This window comes from Parasteatoda tepidariorum, chromosome 4 (assembly GCF_043381705.1).
Source record: "Parasteatoda tepidariorum isolate YZ-2023 chromosome 4, CAS_Ptep_4.0, whole genome shotgun sequence".
NCBI classification, from domain to species: domain Eukaryota; kingdom Metazoa; phylum Arthropoda; class Arachnida; order Araneae; family Theridiidae; genus Parasteatoda; species Parasteatoda tepidariorum.
Genome location: NC_092207.1, coordinates 79,470,624 through 79,492,139, shown reverse-complemented (window position 1 = coordinate 79,492,139; position 21,516 = coordinate 79,470,624). Strand labels below are relative to the sequence as shown.

The 21,516-nt window shown below is 29.0% G+C and overlaps 1 protein-coding gene and 1 long non-coding RNA gene across 3 annotated transcripts in view; one reads left to right on the top strand and one right to left on the bottom strand.

Annotated features, from left to right (window-relative positions):
* Positions 1 to 10,273, top strand: part of LOC122269283 (uncharacterized) — a 124,300-nt gene extending 114,027 nt beyond the window's left edge. Inside the window, exon 4 of the long non-coding RNA XR_011636642.1 lies at positions 10,102 to 10,273. This is a non-coding gene — a long non-coding RNA (uncharacterized lncRNA). The remainder of the gene's footprint in view (positions 1 to 10,101) is intronic.
* LOC107437871 (PI-PLC X domain-containing protein 3) lies at positions 1,352 to 18,546 on the bottom strand. Of its 2 annotated transcripts, none has more exons than XM_043041555.2 (6): positions 18,363 to 18,546; positions 10,120 to 10,170; positions 8,370 to 8,702; positions 4,822 to 5,138; positions 3,912 to 4,084; positions 1,352 to 1,855 (listed from the first exon to the last, which is right to left on the bottom strand). In XM_043041555.2, the coding sequence occupies exons 1-6, from the start codon at positions 18,505 to 18,507 to the stop codon at positions 1,429 to 1,431; spliced, it is 1,446 nt and encodes a 481-aa protein (XP_042897489.1). In that variant the 5' UTR covers positions 18,508 to 18,546; the 3' UTR covers positions 1,352 to 1,428. The 2 variants fall into 2 exon arrangements, with proteins under 2 accessions (XP_042897489.1, XP_042897490.1); XM_043041556.2 differs by lacking the exon at positions 18,363 to 18,546 and adding an exon at positions 13,426 to 13,633.
* Positions 18,547 to 21,516: the final 2,970 nt, after the last annotated feature.

Below are 21,516 nucleotides of genomic sequence, written 5' to 3'. Positions count from 1 at the left end.
TATTTCATTTTCCTCAAAGAATAACCCATAAGTAAAAACGAATTTAATTTCAAGAAAATACGATATTATAAAAAAAAACTATTAATTCATAAGAAAATTGACTCTCTTAAAACAATTTACATTTATTTACATTCAATAAATACTTTACAACAAGTATATAGACATATATAAAACTCTTTTTTTGTAAAAATAGTCATCAATAAATACAACAGATTTTAAAATAATACAATATGTTTTCTTCTACAATGGGAAGAATACATAACAGTTTAAAATTTTATTTACAATAATATTTTGGCAAAATATTTAAATAATAATACTTTTATCCAAATAAAAAAGCTTTTTTTTATGCTGTTGAAAAGCACTTTTTGCACAAAAATTAAGTGCCCTCATCAGCTTCGTGACAATTAATTTAAGTGCTTCGGAACACAAAACGTGTTTTTGTTGTGTTGATTGTCATTTTTTTTATGTAGTTGCAAAAATTTGTTTTATGCAGTTGCTTCATGGGCAATACCACATACTTATTAAGAAATAAGTTTTTAGGAGAAACTTAAAACATAATTCAAGTGTAAAAATGCATTTTAAATTTTAAGGTGTTATAAATTTAAAAAAACATCTTTAAGTCTTTAAAAAGATACACTTCATAATAAAAATTTTTGCAAGAAAACAAACTAGATTTTTTTTTTAAAAAAGATTTTCTTTTTTTTCAAAAAAAAAATATTATTAAAAAGATAAATAAACGGATTTAAATTATATAAGTTATAAATATATTAATATAATATATTAATATAAAATATATAATTATAANATCCAAATAAAAAAGCTTTTTTTTATGCTGTTGAAAAGCACTTTTTGCACAAAAATTAAGTGCCCTCATCAGCTTCGTGACAATTAATTTAATTGCTTCGGAACACAAAACATGTTTTTGTTGTGTTGATTGTCATTTTTTTTATGTAGTCGCATTTTTTTTTTTGTAGTTGCTTCATGGCCAATACCACATATTTATTAAGAAATAAATTTTTATTAGAAACTTAAAACATAATTCAATTTAAATAAATAAGTGTAAAAATGCATTTTAAATTTTTAAGGTGTTATAAATTAGTCTTTAAAAAATTCACTTAATAATAAAAATTTTTACAAGAAAACAAACCAGTTTTTTTTTTAAAAAAAACGATTTTTTTTTCAAGAAAAAAACATTATTAAAACGATAAATAAACGGATTTAAATTATATAAGCTATAAATATATTAATATAATATATTAATATAAAATATATAATTATAAATGACATTTACTTTCTTCTAAAATGAATTAAATAAAAATAATTTAAATGTCTTTAAAAATTGTCCCAAAACTTATCGATAACATTATTTATTTATTTTGAAATAGACAAAAACGCTTTTTAATATAACCAAAAACAAGCAATATTATTTTAAGGTCTTAGATTAGACCAATAATGAGGAGGACAAAGTCCTTTTATTCTATTAGCACGAATAGACACGTCTATGATGTTATTCCCTAAGAAGTAATCCGTGGCGACAATATTAGCTTTATGCCAGAAGTGATCCCTAAACCAGTGTGTAACATTCCTGTTAATTAAATCTGCCAAATATCGCAATCCAGTCTCTGGGTGCAAAATAATTGTTTTGGCATTTGGTGTCAGTTCAGCCATAGAGGCCCAGAGACCCTCAGGAGCCGATTTTTCGAACACTTCTTCAAAATATGATTTCAGATCTTGTGGGTGCTGCTTGTTACCCCATGCCCTCTCTATGCTGGGCCACATCAGGTTTTGGAAATACTTTTCCCTTATGGGATTGTCATAACTCACCAGGACTCTCTTATTATGTTCCCACAAGTAACTAAAAAGGAAATTCAAAAAAAATTTATTGTATCAAAATTTCAATTTTTTTTAATTTATTCATATATAGAAATGGAAATCTGAGTGTTCAAAAGCTAACTAATATGTTTTCGTAAAAAAAAACTTAAATATAATTTTTTTAAATTAGTAACTTTTTTGAGTTTCTTATTAGTGGTATTAAAATGATTTCTCTTAATTTATAAGACTGGCATATCTAATGAGTTATCTAATGTACAACTAGCTTATCTAATGTACTACATTACACATCTTAATACACTTTTTATTCAATAATCGGATGGCAATGTACAAGAATGGTAAAGACATTTCTGGTAGAAGAAACGAAAACTCCGGTATTTAAACCAAAATAAAATTTGCAATTGTCAAAAATACAAAACCAAATATAAATTCGAATAAATTAGCGTATTTAAATTTAGATCCCCGAATCATTAAGATTGAATTCTAGTACGTGAAAATCTGATCATTAGAACAAAGGATATTTAGTGTAATCCGTTTTTTTTTCCTGTACTGTTTTTTTGCTGTACATGGGGTTCCGATCATTAGATCAAAATCCGATTATTAAATCAAAAGTTATTTGGGGTAATCTTTTTTTCACTTTCCTGCTCATTTTACATGGTGTTTGCAAGCTTTTATGTAATAGAATGCTTGTAAAATATAAATAAAATAATACACTTTAGGAATCATATGTTAATATTTAAGGGAGAAAGTAAGAAAAACGTAATCTCTATATGCAGAATAACTAGTGAGGTAAGCGGAATAAAATATTAAAACCATTTCGATCGGCGTGGAGAGAAAAAAATCCGTAAAATTACTATAATTCCGTAAATAACATTTCTGGTTTATAAACAACAATAATTCTGGTTATCAAAATATGCGGTTTTTAAATCATTCATTTAGTAATTTCACCATACGCTATCGTATTGGTTTAGAGGAAATTCGTATTTTCAAAATTAAAGTTCTTATTATCATACATTAAGTAGTGAATGCAAAACTGAAAATTAAATTTAACTAAACAAATAGTTTTTATACCTTTCGATAAAATTTATAAAACGTCCTTCAGTACTGTTAATCATTTTCCCATTTATTTGGTAATTTTAACCTTTTGATGTCGATGCCGTTTACCAAATGAAATGGTAATAGACTCTTTGCACTTCTATAGTTTGTTTAAAAGGGTGTGTTATTTAAATAGTTCATTGGAGTTAGAAGATTGTTAATTACTTTTTATTCTAATATAAATTCTCAATTATGGAAAAGGGTAAAGGAACATGATTGATAGCTTCGAATATTTAATTAGTATTTTAAAGTCAGATATATCAAATTATGGTGACTGTTTTGTCAATCGTTTATGGCAATAGCGAGATTTACTTATTTATGTATATGCACATGTGGGTTGCTTTGTAAATAGAAATAATGTCTTAAAAATTCTTTTCTGTTTAAAAAATAGATAGTATTATAGAGTGATTCGAACCAACTACATCTACCACATTTGGTCAGGCAATGATTAAGGTGGAAGATGAATTGAAAGTTTGAGGCTTTTACAGTTAATTTTTCACTTCGCATATTTTACTTTAATTCCACAACTATTTTACTGATTCGAAATAATTTTACAAGCAATTGAAAAAACTATTCCTTAGATAATATCATTAAATAAATTTCGTGTAAAATACTACTTTAAAACATTAATTATTATTTTATTTAATGACGGAAGAAATATTTCTATATAGTATATTATTTTTATTTAGTTTTCTTTAAATATATATAAAATAAATATAGTATAAAATATATTAATATCAATACATAATATATCAATACAGGTATACGTAATTTTTTATGTGTGTTCGTATATTAAACTTACGAAAAACAGTTCGACATAAATCTTTTAATTGTTTTTTTTATATTGTTTAGCATAAGACCATGAAGGAAGATAATTTTTATAAAGGTTTACTGTTTAATTTTAAACTATGTTACACACAAATAAAAATTCAGAGTTCAAAGACGTTTCGATATTAATAAAACCTTTAAAGGACAAAACTACATACCTCATAGTTGCATTTTTGTAGTCATCTGTCGTTGGTATTAGGAAAGGTCCAAAAAACCTAATAATCATAACAATTAATTTTTCATGTATTTCTTCACTATTGAAGCCGATTGGAAAATTGTGAAAATCTAAAATGATGATTTCTTTCTTTGTGACTCGTAGGAATTGTAATACCTAGAAAATAATTCCAATTTTAAGTATGGGTTTATATTTTATATTGAATCAGAGCATAAAATGCACGCTGTATTACGTTTAGCTAGAACATATCTCAACAACTTCTTCCGCAAATAGAAGTTCCACTCAAACCGATTATAAAACTCTTTTCTAGTCAGATTACGAACAAAAATTATTTAGTTTTTTTTTTTCATTTTAATTGATCAATTCACAATTGCTTACATCTACTAAAGCTATGCAATTTTAAAGGACAAAATCTAAAATATGAATCATAATATTTTTATGAAGTCATAATCCATTTACATGTATTTCTCTCATGTTTCTATAATATGGTTTTATTAGTGAGACAGGCGAAAACTTTCCTTTCAATTGGAATCTTTTATAGTATTGTGATAAAGAACGAACGCCAAATTTGAATTATGAAGTCTCTGAAAAATTCTTGAAACCACTTTATATTGAGTGCGGACCCAATTTTATAATTTTAATTGTAGCTGTTAGGATGATACCACGCTGAGTTGTGAACAAACCAAATAACAAACTATTCAGAATAAATAAGGTTAGAGATCCTCTAGCATTTTAGGTTACATTTAAGTACGTGAAAATGTAATCACTAAATATAAAGTAAATTCCTTTTTAAAGGTGTTTTATCTTTAATTTACTGCATTGTGCATTCAGATAACTCCACTGTGTTGAGATCTAAATAATCATTTCATGAAAAGTTAGCAAAAATAACTTACTTGTCTTAAAACTGATTTAACTGAATGTTCTGTTCTCAGGAAATTGTGATTGATATAGTACTTGTCTTCGCAGTATTTGTAATGGCCCACGCGCAGATCAAAATATCTTAATCCATACACCATCTGCGTGAATATATTTTCTTCTTGTGCGTATTTATACTTCGTTAAGGGACCACTTTCCTTGTGGTAGTAAAAACTGCCAGAATCATGACTTCCAGGAATCATAATCTCGCTCAATTTCAGATGAGATAAATAATCACTGTTTTCTTCCATCCAAAATGGCTGGATTCGTAAACAGGATGAAGAAAGAACTTGACCTAATATAAACAAAATATTGCATTCGTAAAGTTGCATAATTTAATTCAAAACCTCATAAAAAAATACCCAAGTTAGAGAAAACTGTGAACAATTGCATGGAAATAAGACGTGGAAGTTTTTAGGTAATTATTAAAAAAAAGATAAATAAGATTGAAAGTAAAATTTAAAAGCAGTTGAAACATAAAGAATAGTTAATGAGATTTTACATACATGGTCAATGGGAAGATTTTGCATTTTAACGTTTCATTCCGGACGCTCCCACTCACAGGATTTGAGGTTATTACACACGCGCACTTAAAGTGCGCATGCGTCAGTTCTGTTAAAATGTGCAATCGCCTCGAAAAAAATATTAAACTTACGTTAATAAAAATTAGAGATTTTGTTAAAACCAGTATGTTAACCCCCCCCCCTCTAACGTTACAGAATATCATCTTAACTACAATCACAAGATTTAAAATTTGCAAGGGACGCGAATATTGTGAAAGAAGCTCTTTCCTACATAACTTGTGTAATTAAAATAAACAAATACAATTTTAAAATAATGAAGAAATCAACCTTTTTATGGATCTTGAACAATTTGACATCCTTAATTTCATACTAAAATCAATAGCATTTATTTTTTTATTAAATCAACCAATTGCAGTTAAATCGCACGATTAACGTCAATATTTTGTAATAACAGTCCTCCATTTTCAATTTGTGTAGGCGCTCTTTATCGATGCATTTGTAACAGGTCCATATTGTAAGTTCGAATCTAGGCTTAAACTGCAAACAACATTCAATATCAACAAAGAAAGTGCTTGCAGTTCTGTAAAACCGCGCCAACAAAACGCAATAAATAAATAAATAAATAAATAACATGAGCATGCGCAGTTGCTAAGTCTTATGTGCGAGAACGTCCGAAATCTAACGTAAATTTGCAAACTTTCCCTATTATCTAATATTATCTACGTCAATTTATCCGAGCCATGGTGTCTCATGGGACAGAGCAGTCGTTTCTTAATGAGGTAACCTGGGCTCGAATCCCAGAGATGGCTGGTCGATACGAATTCCGCACCTAGCTCGCACCGACAAAAGTGCCGGCGTAAAGTATTTTCTGTGGTAAATGGATCATGAGTTAGAGTCCCCTTACCGCCAGGCTAACAGTGGGTGGTTTTCTTGGTTTATATGTGCATTTAACGCAAATGCATTGAAAACGCCCACCACTAAGGCAAATTTCTCCCAAAACTTGATCCAAGAAATCTCTTGTCTTCTGGATCTTTTTCAAACTTACAAGGTTACAGAGTTGATCATTAGTTGAGTCGGCAGTTTAAGGATGGTTATAAAATAAAATATATCGATTATACTTTTAGAAATGTTTTAATCATGTTAAACCAGTATAACGCTTAATTTTTCTGACAGTTAATATAAAGGAAATTTCGTTACACTTTATATTACAGGTAAAATATTCAAAGTAGACTCAAACACAAGTTATAGTACAAGTATATAATTTTGAGTAAAAGTAAATTATTTATCAGAATTACCTTTATTATTTTGATAAGCCACCCAGTATCCAAGACAATGATTTTCATGTAAGAATGTAGCATTCAAAATGATGACCGGGATGATGATATCGCTTCTGTAGAAGCCACCGGTTTGATCCAGAGGATGGATTGAAATGATGGAAGAAGCATTAGGATGGATGATGGGATCTGTGTTGAACACTGAGATTTTGTCCTCTGCTGCGGGAGAGCCCCCAAACCAATTTATTTCCAATTGTCTGTTGACGATTCCGTCTTCCGTTGTAGAAACATAGAGGGATGAAATGGTGAGAAAAACTCTTGTGTTTTCTCTCGAACTTTGAATCTGGTGACATCCTAAATTAAATATATAAATGAGTTCAATTAGTTCAACTCAATTAGTTTAATCTAATGATTAAAAATATATATAGAACGAAATTTGAAAAAAATAATAACTCAGAGGAAATGGGTAAAAATAATTTGTGGAAGTATACGAGTAGAAGAGATTAAGGCTATTGAGTTTTAAACCACACAATCTTCAGATAGCATGCGAACAGATATTATACAAATATTACAGTACAGATATTATAGTGCGAACTTCGCTTCGCTATGAGGCGAACCGGGTTTGAATCCGAGCAATGGCTGAGATTCGAATTCCGCACAAGGCTCGCACCAACCACAGTGCTGAAGTAAAATATCCCCAATGGTAGACGGATCATGGGTTAGATTCCCCTTACCACCAGGTTAACCGTGGGAGTCTTTCGTGGTTTTCCTCTATATGTAAAGCAAATGCGGGTTAGTTCCATCAAAATGACCTCCACAAAAGCAAATTTCTCCCAATACTTGATCCAGGAGTTCCATTGTTTTCTAGATTAAGTTCAAACTAGTGGGCTGCTCCCCCTGCTCGCTAACACTGGCCAACCCCCGAAAATTGCTACTGAATCTTATATGGTTTGCTTCGCAAACCAAGCTCGCTTCGCTCGCTACTAACTTAGGTACATTACAAATGCACAAAATTCTAAGAATTCAAAACAATCATTCAAAACCATATGGCAACTTTTTTTTAAAAAAAATTACATCTTTTTAGTAAATACTAAGTCATTAAAATAAATTTGAATTCGAATAAATGACATGCAATTCGTTAAACCTGTTAGAAATGTGCTGTAGTATAAAATCTGGAACTGATATCTCTTTAAAAAGGTTAAAATTTTGGCCATAATTAAGTCTATTAAAAATTGAATTAAGTGAATTGCAATGAAAAAACCTGCATAAACAAAACATTATGTTTTTAAAAAATAATAACCATGAACAATTCACAACTTTGTTAAAAACATAAGTATAAGTCTTAGAATAAATTCGTGATAAAACAAATAAATTCGTGATATAAATCAAAAATCGTCAAATAAATTCGTAATATATAAATTCGTGAAAAAAAACGCTTTCGACAAAATACTAAAATAGAGATCTATCGACAAAGACNCAAGGTTACGGAGTTGAACATGAGTTGAATCGGCAGTTCAAGGATGGTTATAAAATAAAATGTATCGATTATACTTTTAGAAATGTTTTAATCATGTTAAACCAGTATATCGTTTAATTTTTCTGACAGTTAATATAAAGGAAATTTCGTTACACTTTATATTACAGCTAAAATATTTAAAGTAGACGTAAACACAAGTTATAGTACGAGTATATAATTTTGAGTAAAAGAAAATTATTTATCAGAATTACCTTTATTATTTTGATAAGTCACCCAGTATCCAAGACAATGATTTTCATGTAAAAATGTCGCATTCAAAATGATAACCGGGATGATGATATCGCTTCTGTAGAAGCCACCGGGATGATCTTGAGGATGGATTGAAATGATGGAAGAAGCATTGGGATGGATGATGGGATCTGTGTTGAACACTGAGATTTTGTCCTCTGTTGCGGGAGAGCCCCCGAACCAATTTATTTCCAATTGTCTGTTGACGATTCCGTCTTCCGTTGTAGAAACGTAGAGGGAAGAAATGGTGAGAAAAACTCTTGTGTTTTCTCTCGAACTTTGAATCTGGTGACATCCTAAATTAAATATATAAATGAGTTCAATTAGTTTAACTCACATAGTTTAATTTAATGATTCAATATATATATCGAAAGAAATTCTAAAAAAATAATAACTCAGAGGAAATGGGTAAAAATAATTTGTGGAAGTATGCGAGTAGATAAGATTAAGGCTCTTGAGTTTTAAATCACACACTTTCCGAAAGCATGCGAACAGATGTTATGCAAATATTTTTCTTTTTTAAATTTCCAATGAGCGGCACAATCGGTCTTGCCGATGAGCAGACCTAGTGCGTTCTCCAGAGGTGGTATCCACTCTTTAAGGACCAGCACAATGGGTGAGATACCGTTGGTCATGTTAATTTGGACGTCTAGTTTCTGCCACACTAGATGGCATCACCGAGACTCTATTTGGATGCTAAAGTGCACTAGAAATTTAATTTTGCCGGAAATGCCAAGAGCCAATAAGGCACTCCAGGGATCTTTTACATGCCGCATAATCATATGACATGGTCGCTGAGGACTTTTTGCATCCCGAAAATCCGGTGTCTGGGCCGGGGATCGAACCCGCAGACTTGGGCTCAGAAGGCCGACGACAAATCAACTGCACCACCCAGCCTATTATACAAATATTACTGTACAGATATTAAAGTGCGAAAATTGCTTCACAATGAGCGAACCGGGTTCGAATTCTAGCAATGGCTGAGATTCGAATTCTGCACATGACTCGCACCGACCACAGTGCTGACGTGAAAGATCCTCAATGGTAGAAGGATCATGGGTCAGATTCCCCTTGCCACCAGGCTAATCGTGGGAGTCTTTCATGGTTTTCCTCTATATGTAAAGCAAACTCTATATGGTTAGTTCCATCAAAAAAACCTCCACAAAAGCAAATTTCTCCTAATACTTGATCCAGGAGTTCCATTGTCTTCTAAATTTATTTCAAATTTACGAGGCTACAGAGTTGAACTTTGGTGGTCGTTAACCGTAGATTGGGTCAGCTGTTCAGCAATGGTTATAAAAACTAAACAAAGCAATAACTTTACAAAACAATTTAATAAAATTCAGTGCTTCAGTACTTAAAACAATAGCATAAGAATCATAACATAAGAAACATAAGAATCATAAAACAATATATCATCAAATAATCATAAAACAATGTAGCTAAAAAAACGTATCTGAAATATTTATTTTCAATAAGTTCTCAATCAAACATTTAAACGTCTAATAAATATGAGAATATTAATATTTTCCAATTTTATTCTGATCAAAATAAGCTATTTAGTTCAACATAATTTTCCTAAGCAAAATTTTTTCAATGAGTGATAACGCATCAAGACAAATTATCCCTTCAATTTACTGATAAAATTACAATAAATCTCTCTAATTTATATTCGGAAATTTTATTGTGTTGCAGATGAAAAAAAAAACTTACTTTCTTTGATGGTATCGATGTAAGGTGCTTGACTAGATGAAGTGATGAAGACTAGAAAAATAAGAATGATACAAGACTTTAGAGTCATCTTTGGATGATATGTAAAAGCTGTACCAAGTTAACTGAAATAAAAGAATTTTATTATACATATGAACAGAATGGTATTTTGTGTCAATTATTTGCAATTAAAACCAAAAAGAAATGTATTATTCTTATAAATATCAAATTCTTAATACTTAAATAGTGTTTGAAGGTAATGATTCCCTTAGTTAGGATTCTCATTGATAAACTATAAAGTAAACTATAAACCGATAATATATATATAAAAAGATACAAATCGTGTTAGTTAAAATTATTCTGTACAAAAAGGATAGATAAAATAGTTTAATAGATAAAAGGGTTTGAAGAATTTAAAAAATATTATGATAAAAATTAACAACAAATGTATATTAAAAGTAAATATCACATCAAATTGATATTAAAAAGCGGTAGACTTTCAGAAGAAAAAAGAAAACATAGATTTTCCTTTAACTCATTGTACGTAACTTAAGTCTTCATCATCATTTAGTCTTCGGACATCAAATTTGTTGCAATTAACCAATATTCCTGCTTTTAATGTTATTATTATATAAAAAGATAATCATAACTTGAACTTCTTATGATGATTTAATTATAGAGATTTATAGAGAAATGAAATATTTTGAACTATATTTGTTGTCCTAAATTAAAACGGATTACTACTAAAAAAATAATTTTCAATATTTGTAAAAACAAATAATAATAATATATAAACAAAAAAATGGCTGCCTGATTAACACAATAATTTTGCTCAAAAGCACCTGAATTATCAACAATTCATTAATCTCCAAAAAACGCATAAATTAATAAAAATATTTTTTTTAAAAATGTAACAAATATCGCTATAGTTTAATAGAAGACTGTTTTATAAAAAAAATTAAAATTTTTATTAACCTTTTGGGATTAAAAACATTCAAAAGAAACTGACATAAAAATGAAATTTCTTGCAAAATATTTAACTGTCAAATCAGCCAGTTGGAGCTAAAAATGCCAGTTAAAAATACTAAGATGTTATATTGTAGGTACTACAAAAAAAAGACTTGCCTGCATCATAAATGAATAATTAAACATTTTATAATTCCTTAGTTTGTCTTTGTACGCACTGTAAATAAAATTCTACATCAAATTACAGTATGAAGTACAGGAACTTTGGGTGCATAATCCACAGTTTCCAATTTAGCGTATAATCCATTTTTACTGTAAAATATGATACTGTAAATTTTACTGTAATATTTATTTAATTCGAGCGATTCAGAGATTTTACGGTAATTATTACTATATAAATTACGTAAATCAGATTTTTTCCTCCGTAACATATTCCGGTAAAAAGTATCGCTACCACGAATGCCGGTACTTTTTACCTTATTTTGAACCGGAAAAAAACTAAAATTAGTGCAAAAATTTTTTAAAATTTACAGGACAATTATATTTTAAATGTAGAAGACAGAAGCCCTAAAAGACAAATTCCAGTTAATTCACCTTAATTTGTTAGATTGTAAAACACCATTAGATTTTAATTTCAAATTTTTTTTCGAGATTTCTTCTAACATTACTAGCAAAAATAAATTTGAAAACAAATTTAAGCATGTATATTTTTTCGAAACCAAAAACTTTTAATATGGAAAAATAAAAATTTTCACTTAAATAGTAGAAGCATATTTTTCGGATTTTAAAATTTTTAAATAATGACTCAAACAAGGTTTATGAGCACTATTTGCATGATACAAACTTATAAAAATTTCAGAGATATGCATATATTTTTAAAAAAAGTTTTAAAATGTGCCTTGGATGCAGTAAAACAACAAGCGTCCTAGTAATATTTCATTTACGTCGTGACTTTTCCGCTTTGATAGTCCGATTGATGGGAACTAATGACTTGATTTTCATTGCTTGATTTAGAGCCGTGTCTTACTATCAGTCCATTGTGGGACAACTATATAGCATTAATCTTATAGTACTCTCTGTGCTATTAAATTATTCCATATCGATTGCAGATACAAGTCTGCATTTCGCCTGAAACAGATATAGTTAACAGAATATATTCCTGATTTCAAAATTTGGAAATCGAAAATATTAAGCTTTGCTTTTCAAATGAAAAAATATCCATTCAAAAGGCATTTCTGCGTTTCGACTTAGTCAGTATTTGTTTTTTTCTTTTATGTTATTTTTTTCTTTGCCTTCGAATTTCTCACTACATAGATTAAAAATAAAAAAATGACAACATAATTAATACTGGGTAAGAATATACAGAAAAATGGCTATTAAACTTAAATAAATAAAAATTAATGTAGAGAATGGCGATCATGCATGACTGAGACAATGGTCCTTTACCTCAAAGAAACATTTTAAGGAATATGAAGCATTACCTACCTTTTTCCACCTGCAAAAATTAAACTATCGTCTCCCCTAAGGAAGGCATAGTACTACGGCATAGTACTAATTGAATTTATAGTACTGTTTTATAATTGTAACTATTAATTATATTCATAAATATTTGAAAAAAACATAATAAAACAATCTGTTACTATTGCCAGGTTGACAATAAAGTTTGCCAGCTCTATAAAAAAAATCATGACTGTTACATTATGTTATAAGATTACGTTTTAAGAAAATATATAGAAAAAGCAAATGAATATGCCTAAAAAATATTCCGCAGTATCTTCGTAAAAAGAAACTTTATTTATTTTTGTTCTTAAACTTTATTCATACGAGTATAAACGTATTTTCTTAAATTTTATTGAAAATGAATTAAAAAAATACTAAATAAAAAATAATGAATAAAAAATAATAAATAAATGCAAAATAAAAACACTAAATAAAAAGCACTAAATAAAAAACACTAAATAAAAAGCACTAAATGAAAAATAATAATTAAAAAATACTGAGTAAAAAATACCCTAATAAACATAATAAATAAAAAATAATAAATTATTAAACAAGTATGTAGATGTATATTAAAAAAAATTTTTTAATTCATTGAATGAAAATGATTTTGACGATACATTTTAAATTAACAATATATTTTTGAATGTATATCATGTCGCAAAGCATTTGCGGTAAATACATTAGGTACAAGCAAAGTAGGGTACTCGTTAACGCAGTAACTTAGGATTAGCAAATGTAAACAGAATATGATATTTTAAATAAAATTATCACGATATATATTCTTTACCACACTAATATTTAAATATGTAAAAAAGTTCAAAACATAATCAAAATAGTACTTACTGGTTATTACAGCTATGGATGTCAGACATAATAAAAACGCTATTAACATTTTCTTTATGAGAATCATAAAAACGGACAATAATCAAAGCGAAAAAACTCGAAGGTCGCAAAATGAAAACCTTACTGGTTAATAGGAAAGTTCCTTATAAACAAACGAATGAGGAAAAAGTACACAATAATTTAAAATCATATTTGAATTCAAACACACAACTAAAATCATAGCACGAGCGGACAATCGTGTAATCAAAAATTTGAGCAGTGTAAACATTTTAATTATTTACCTTTTTGGCAGGTGTCAAGAATAGGAATCGAAGACTTGTTTAGAGGATGAGATTAATGAAAACATGAGTAAGCTAGAAGCGTAATAAATTGAAGAACATAATCTTCAATCAATGGGTCTTCCTCTTTTATAGGGTGTGTTTTTGTTGGTGATTGCTATCGTTGCGAAATTTTATCTTATCGAAACTTTATCCACTAATGCTAATTTGACGTAGTGACGTATTTGTTTTATTCACCAAATAATAAATGACCGCAACGTGAGATTACTTTCGTTCTTTAGGATATTTTTGTTCCGCTTTCAATATGTCAGACGACTAAATAAAATGCATTTTAAATTTCGATATTTGTAATTTTCAATACATTAAATTACTATCAGAATGTTTAAAAGAAAATTTAAAAAATTTATTATTTATTAAATTTTTTTTTTAAATTTCTAGTTTTTTCGATATCTGTAATTTTGCTAATTTCGATGTCTGTAATTTTCAATACATTAAATAACTATCAGGATGTTTAAAAAAAGTTTATTATGTATTTAATTTTTTTTAATTTTTGGTTTTTTCGATAACTGTAATTTTGTTAATTTCGATATCTGTAATTTTCAATACATTAAACAACTATCAGACTGTTTAAAAAAAGTTTATTATTTGTTTAGTTCTTTTTTTTTAAATTTTTTTGAATATTTTGATTAAACAAACAATACTTATTTTAATTTTTATATATCATAAGGTTTCAAAGTGTGTACGAAATAAACGCAACAATAATATTTTATTAGAGCCTTTTTATTAAAATTTCATAAATTTTCAAGCATATTAATCAAATTAGTAAAAAATATTTTAATTTTTAATAATGGTGAGTTTAGATGTTGATGATGGTCGCCAAAATACTTTGAGTAGAAAGTATGTCTATTTAAAATAAATTGATCAAATGAGTAACACTATAAAAATAACTGTATAATCCTTTTGAAGAAAAAACAACACATTTTTACAGTAAAAAATGATTAAAGATAAATACGGATTTCTTTCTGTTTTTAAATCCCCGTGCAAAAATATTCTTGTTTTTTAACAGACCCTCTCCGTATATTAATCAGTTTGAAGCTGTTTTTCACAAAACGGTTTATCCTAATCATAAACGGTTAAACTTGTCAAGTCGAATTCTAAATTTTGCTATGCAGTTTCGCTTACCGTAAGAGTAATTCGGCATGCAGTTGTCTTTCTAATTGTCATTAAAATGGAAGATTTCGTAAATTGAAATATCTAATTAGACCACTGATCAATTATGCAAAATTATCCAACAATCTTTCTTCATTATTGCAAACCATGATTGTAGAAAAAAAGAAAACTTTGGAAATTCAACTTATAATTGTTCCTTTCTCCATACTGCGATTATCGTAAGATAACTTTACGATTATTTTCTATACTTTCGCTTACGTATAAATGAAAATTGCGATTCGACCAAATTGTTACTCTATCTGATTATTACTTGTCTTTAGATATTTTTCGGTAAGTTAAAGTACCGGATACTTTCATCAGTGTAAGCCAATATAGTTTTAAACCTTTTTGCACTTAATATGATTTCAATAAGTAAGACTTTCAGGTAAGCAAATACTTTAGTTACGTCACACTAGAGCAGCGCAGTAGGCTATTGAGATACATCTCTGAGAATGATCCGAAGACATGCCACTGCAATTTTGATCCTCTGCAGAGAGCATGCCTCCCCTTCTTTGGTAGCCCGACAACCTGCGAACGAAGTAGGGTACTTAAATCTAGAATAGCTTAAAGAGGATCTATACCGTGCACCCTCGGTCCCTACGCAGGCTGATCAAAGTGGTCACCCACCCGCTTACTGACAGCAGCCAGTGATCTTTGACTTGGTGTTTTACTGGGAACCGTGTCTTTATGATCAGTCCACTGTGGGACGTAAGACTTTTAAGATGAGAGTTGAGATAATATCTTCATATACAAACTCTAGAGCTGTCGTGGCTCAAGGGACAGAGATCTGAAATAAGTGATGCGGGTTCAAATAACGGCGTTGATTTGCCATGTGAATTCTGCTCTAGACTGCAATGCTGAAATAGTTTATTTTATGGAGTTGTTTTTTGTAGAATAACAGGGATTTTGTAAAAATAACAGAGATATTTTTTTTTGTTTTGTTAAAATAACAGAATTTGCTTATTAAAATAACAGTACTTATCTGCATAAAAAAAACAAGTGTCCGTTTTCACATAACAGTTTTTTTTATGTGAAATTAACGGTTTTATACAGGCACCTCAGCTGAAAGTTTTTTTTTTCTGCGAAATTAACAGATTTTATTTTTAACAGTGCACATTTTATTTTAAATTTCATAAGTGAAGTTACAAAACTTTGACTGCACATATATTTTTTAATATTTCTTAATATTCTCCAGTAAAAATTATTTGCCTAGCTTATCTATAAGATAATCGATCTCAAACTTTAACTGAATAACTTTATCGAACAAGAAAGAACGCTAGAGCATGAACCTGGTTTTAACATTTTTTGAGATAAAAAAAATATTCTTATATTCACATGTACTAAAATATTTGCGGAATGTAATGTAATTAAATGATAACTAAACAAACTCTAATGTTTCTTCTTTACATTGCGAAAACTAATCTTCGTATCTTATACTAAACGATACTTAAAAACTAAAACTTTGTATCTTATTTTAAATAGAAACTGATAAGTTGCGAATCATTCAGATTTACATATTGCTTATTGCAAGAACAACAGCTGATATCAGTATTATATGAGATATATCTATTATATATAATAATCACATGGCCGGTTCGTGCATTTATAATGGACGTATACGTCCATTGAAAATTCTTATAAAACTGAGTAGCAACATTCAATCTATAGATTGAACTCAGTTTTCCCATAAGAAGCCTAAATTTCTTTTTAAANATAAAAAATAAAAATTGATAATTTTATTTTTATTCTTTTGTTAGCTTGCATTCCGAAGGACACTTTCCTCTATATTTTTTTTCGTAAGCTGTAAAACAAGCATAAAATATACTGGGGACATGAAAATGACTGTTTTTGTGAGAATGACCCATATAATAATCACATGGCCGGTTCGTGCATTTATAAGGGACGTATACGTCCATTGAAAATTTTTATAAAACTGAGTAGCAATATTCAATCTATAGATTGAACTCAGTTTTCCCATAAGAAGCCTAAATTTCTTTTTAAATTTCAACATAAAATTGATAAAAGTATTTAAAAGTAATTGTTTTCTGTAAAATACATAGTTCTTCCTTACAGTTGGGTTCTTACAATCCTTACAATTGGATACTTGCAACTCTAAAAGAAGACTATTACTGATATATGGACACGTGACCTGTGATCTCAGAGCTAACTGATTGTTTATAAACAAGATGGAGTGCTATATCTCCCAATAAGTTAGAATGTCTAATGTTTGTTTCTCCCCATAGGTTAGAATAGTTATTAACGTGAAGTTAATTAAATACAACACCAGATCGGACAGCGAATTTGTAAGAATATGCATTCAAATATGCATGCAATCCTTCTCGTCTACTTCTTTAACTTAAATTAAATTTATTATTTGTTTATGTATTTTATTGTGACCGTGATATATTTTTGTTTTGTGTACCTGGCAACTTCGATGCATAATCAGTTTGTTTATGTTCTACATGGCTTCGTGCCTATCTTTGAGTAAAAAAAGAAATGCATATATATTAAAAATTAAATCTTTGTGATAGAATACAGAATGTGTCACTTAAGAGAACTGATACTTGACGGGCTTTTCTTACTAGAAATAGAATAGAAAAAACAGTGGATAACGTGAACAAGTGCCGCGTATTAACAACCAATAAGAATCGAAATCCATGCGCTACTTCACTTGTAGGTATCCCATTAATCAATGCTATTTTTAATCACTTTTGTTTAAATTTTAACTAACATATTCGTTTATATACAGAAAAAAGCGTAATAAATGAATTTCCAGCTTCAAATCGGGTTTTAACCAATGACAAGCTAAACCATACAATTAACTTAAATAATTCTCCGCTGTTATATTATTTCACTATTTTTAAAATTTTGTTTCAGCTTGTAGATTCTGCAAACCATTTCAGATATTTTTATAAAAGTTAAATAAAATACAGCACTGAGAAAAATAATTAGTATCAAAACTATCCTTATATGGTAAAATTACCGATAGCGATACACTTTAAAGAAATAATAAAATAAAAAAATAAAAATAAAAGGTATCATAATTCAATTACACACCGAATAATTTTTTATAGACTATAGGATTATAGGTAACGTTCACAATTACCTTAATAAACTTCATTTATGAAGTCGGGATTCCACCGAAATAAATTTGATTATTTAGGATTCTGTAGCCGAAAACAATGGACAACCGCTGCTTTAAGGTATCACGAGAAAATTACCAAATTTTAACACATATTATAAAACTACATTTTATTGCTAATTTTACCAAAATTATTAAAAAAGCGTTTTCGTGAAAATTACCCCACAGGGCCAGAAACACACTAAACTTTACCATATTCTGGTAGCTGTCACCATACTTTTTTCCTCAGTGTATTAACATATCAATTAGTGTTGATAATACAAATGGTGTATAAAGATTAAATCTTAAATTGAGGTCAGAAAACTTACCGATATAGAGAAAGTATGAACTGCATGTTGTCAGCATTAATGTAACTAGGCAATATTGCATTAACATTAATAAGCGTGCTACAACCATATTTGAATTAATTAAGCCGCTTTTCCTCTTTTGAGAATTAGTTCTTAAAACCCCCATATTCAACAATGACTTGAGAAATTCCGTCTCTGTTGATTCGTCAATAAAGTACAACTACAGAATGACAAAACAGATTTCACATCGGGATATGCTTTATCAGAATAAATTTATCGTTTATAAGTATGTATAAATAAAAAAAAGCAAACGAGAGTTTTTTTTTTATTTGTAGTAATTGAATGTAAAGTTATATTTTAAACTTAAGTGTTTAGCTTTTCTCAATAAATCACATTATAGTGCCTAGGTTCTGACGTAAGACATTTATTTACAACAAATACAAGCAAATTTATTCTTTTCTTTCTTAGAAACGATTCAACTGTATATATTGATTTTAAACAAACAACCGCGTAAAAATTTGTAACATGATTCGATTTGTTTATTTTATTTATTTATTTCAATTTTTAGAATTTTTTAAAGTTTAATTTTCTTAAAAGGGGAGAGCATTTTTAGAAAAAGAAAACCACTTTTTGAAACTATTATTTTGTTAAATATTTTTAAATTAATCTACAAAAGTTTTCATAGTACATGTTCGAAAGTTATGTTGGTTAACGTTTTAGAAAATATTATTGCAGCTAGTATATTTCAATAACATTTTCAAATTTTTTTTATCCGTGCATAAAGGTTCTAAAGTTTGAAAAATATTTACATTTTGTATCATTAGTTAGATAAAATGTAGCCATAAAAAAGACTGCCAGCAGTTTAGGGTAGATTAGAATGCTTTTAGTAAAATGTGATCCGCAAAGTACAAGGAACACTTCATTTGCAACATAAGTAATTTTTCTAGTCTTGTGGATTCTAGTTTTGATTATAAGAATTGACCGCCCAGATCATATGATTTATTGACGTTGACTGTTTTCCTTAGGATTGTTTTGTAAACAAATGTTTTTAGGCTTACAACCTTCCTCACCCTGAAAGAAGCATTTGAGCTCTGTATCAACGAAATCAGTTTGTTTTTGCAAAATGGTGATTTAAAATTTCTATAGGATTTCAAAGCCGTAGAGGCTATTATTCGACCGGTCAAGGTCAAAACGTATTAGTTATTAACCAAAGCTGCAGAAGATATAATGCATAAACCTGTACTATGTAATTCATTAAACCATAAATAATTAAATCCCGTATTTTATATAAAATATACGCCAAATATGTCGTCGTAATTGTGTGAAATTTTAGTTTACAGTAGTTTCACTTTTAAATTGTGCAAAACTGCATCAAATTTAGAAAGGAAATATTTTTAAACACAGTAAGCAATTTATCTAATTTCTGAGGAAGAAAATGTATCTAATTTTTATTTAGGTAACAAAATTTAATTACCTTCCGCATTATTTTTAAAAAAAAGTTCATTTATTTGTTTAAATAATATTTTGAAAGCAATTATCATTTTAAAAGTTCTTAATACAAAACAAATCTGAATTATCAGTTTACATCTTGTAAAGAAAACTGATACGCATATCTAGTGCGTTTTTAAAATAAAGAAATGACAGCTGTCCAAAATCAATACGTTTCAAAATATTTTTTTCGCCTTCAAATTATAAACATCTAAATGAAAACAATAGCGTAATAATTTAGGACAGTCTAAAGTTTCCCCCCTTACTCACTTTATGATTGGGTTAACAGAGAGGGAATACCATTTGTTATATAACCATCAGACGCATCTTTTTGATATTTCTTCCAAATCGTGTAGTGGTTCATGCATCAATTAAATTATCTGCCTTGTTTGATAACAAATTGTCCCTGATGAAAGCCAGACACAATAAAATAACAAAATATATCTTTACTTTTCCCATTTGTGTCATATTTTATCTCGAAAAAATAATAAATGATTAACACATGTAAAACTATTTAAATTTAATTGCATTATTTTATGCAAGTACAGAAAATGTTTTTCCATGATGATGCAATAAAAAGAACTTTTTTCTAAAATAAAAGTAAAAAATATTATAATAACTTCTGAAATAGCAACGTGAGCTAAAAAGCATTTCCCGTTTTTCAACTTTTTATGTTACATTTCAAGATATTCCTCATTCAAAATCCATATAATATTTTAATATAATCATGTCCATTATATTAAAAAAAATGCATTAATAAGTAAGGCAATATATTGCTGGTGTCTAAGTAAATTAATGATAATTATAATTTGTATGCATTGTGACAATCTCCATTTTACTTACACAAATTTCCATAAATTTTCAAAAAAAGAAATCCGTGTCTTCTGTAATATTTCATTTGATTTCTCGTGTTTTTATGAATTCTTGCAAAAAGAGATTTCGCAGAGATTAAGTTCGAAAAAAAAAATTTTTTTTCAAAACACAACTATAATGTTAGGAAACTTTTGTTAGAAAAAGTGATTCAATTTTCTGAAAGAAAATAAAAATCCCTTCAGGAGCCATTCCGTTGCGGCATTTCCATCAGATTCGGTAATAAGAGATTATTTTATACCTCGGTCACAATGAAGAGGATTGCTTGTTATTGTATAAACGTCGTTGAACAGCAGACCCAATTCTTAGTTCACAGTAACCACTATTCAACTCCGTAGCCTTGTAATTTTTATCTGAATCTAAAAGACAAGGAAACTCCTGGATCAAGCATTGGGAGAAAATTGCCTTCGTGGAGGACTTTTTGACGAAACAAACCCGCATTTGCTTTACACGGAGAGGAAAACCACGAAAACCTCCTTAGCCTGACAGCAAGGAGACTTTAACATATGATCCGTCTACCACTGAGGATATCTTACGTCAGCACGGTGGTAGTGAGAACCGGGTGCCGAATTTGCTTCGACCTGCCATCACTGGGATTCGAACACATTTCACCTCATTGGGAGGGCTAGTACTCCATCCTCTGAACCACCATGGCTCAGGATTTTTTTTACAACCGTCGTTGAGCAGACGACCCAATTTTGGATTTACGACTACTAATGTTCAACTCCGTAGTCTTGTAATTTTGAACCAATCCAGAAGACAAGGAAATTTCCTGGATCAGCAATCCCAGAGGTATGATGAGAACATGAAGGGTTTT

Coding starts and splice junctions, on each gene's coding strand:
- LOC107437871 (XM_043041555.2), bottom strand. CDS start 18,507: ATGGGGGTTTTAAGAACTAATTCTCAAAAGAGGAAAAGCGGCTTAATT. Junction 8,703..10,119: donor CATCGATACCATCAAAGAAA/GTAAGTTTTTTT, acceptor TATTTAATTTAG/GATGTCACCAGATTCAAAGT. Junction 1,856..3,911: donor TACAAAAATGCAACTATGAG/GTATGTAGTTTT, acceptor TTTCCTTTTTAG/TTACTTGTGGGAACATAATA.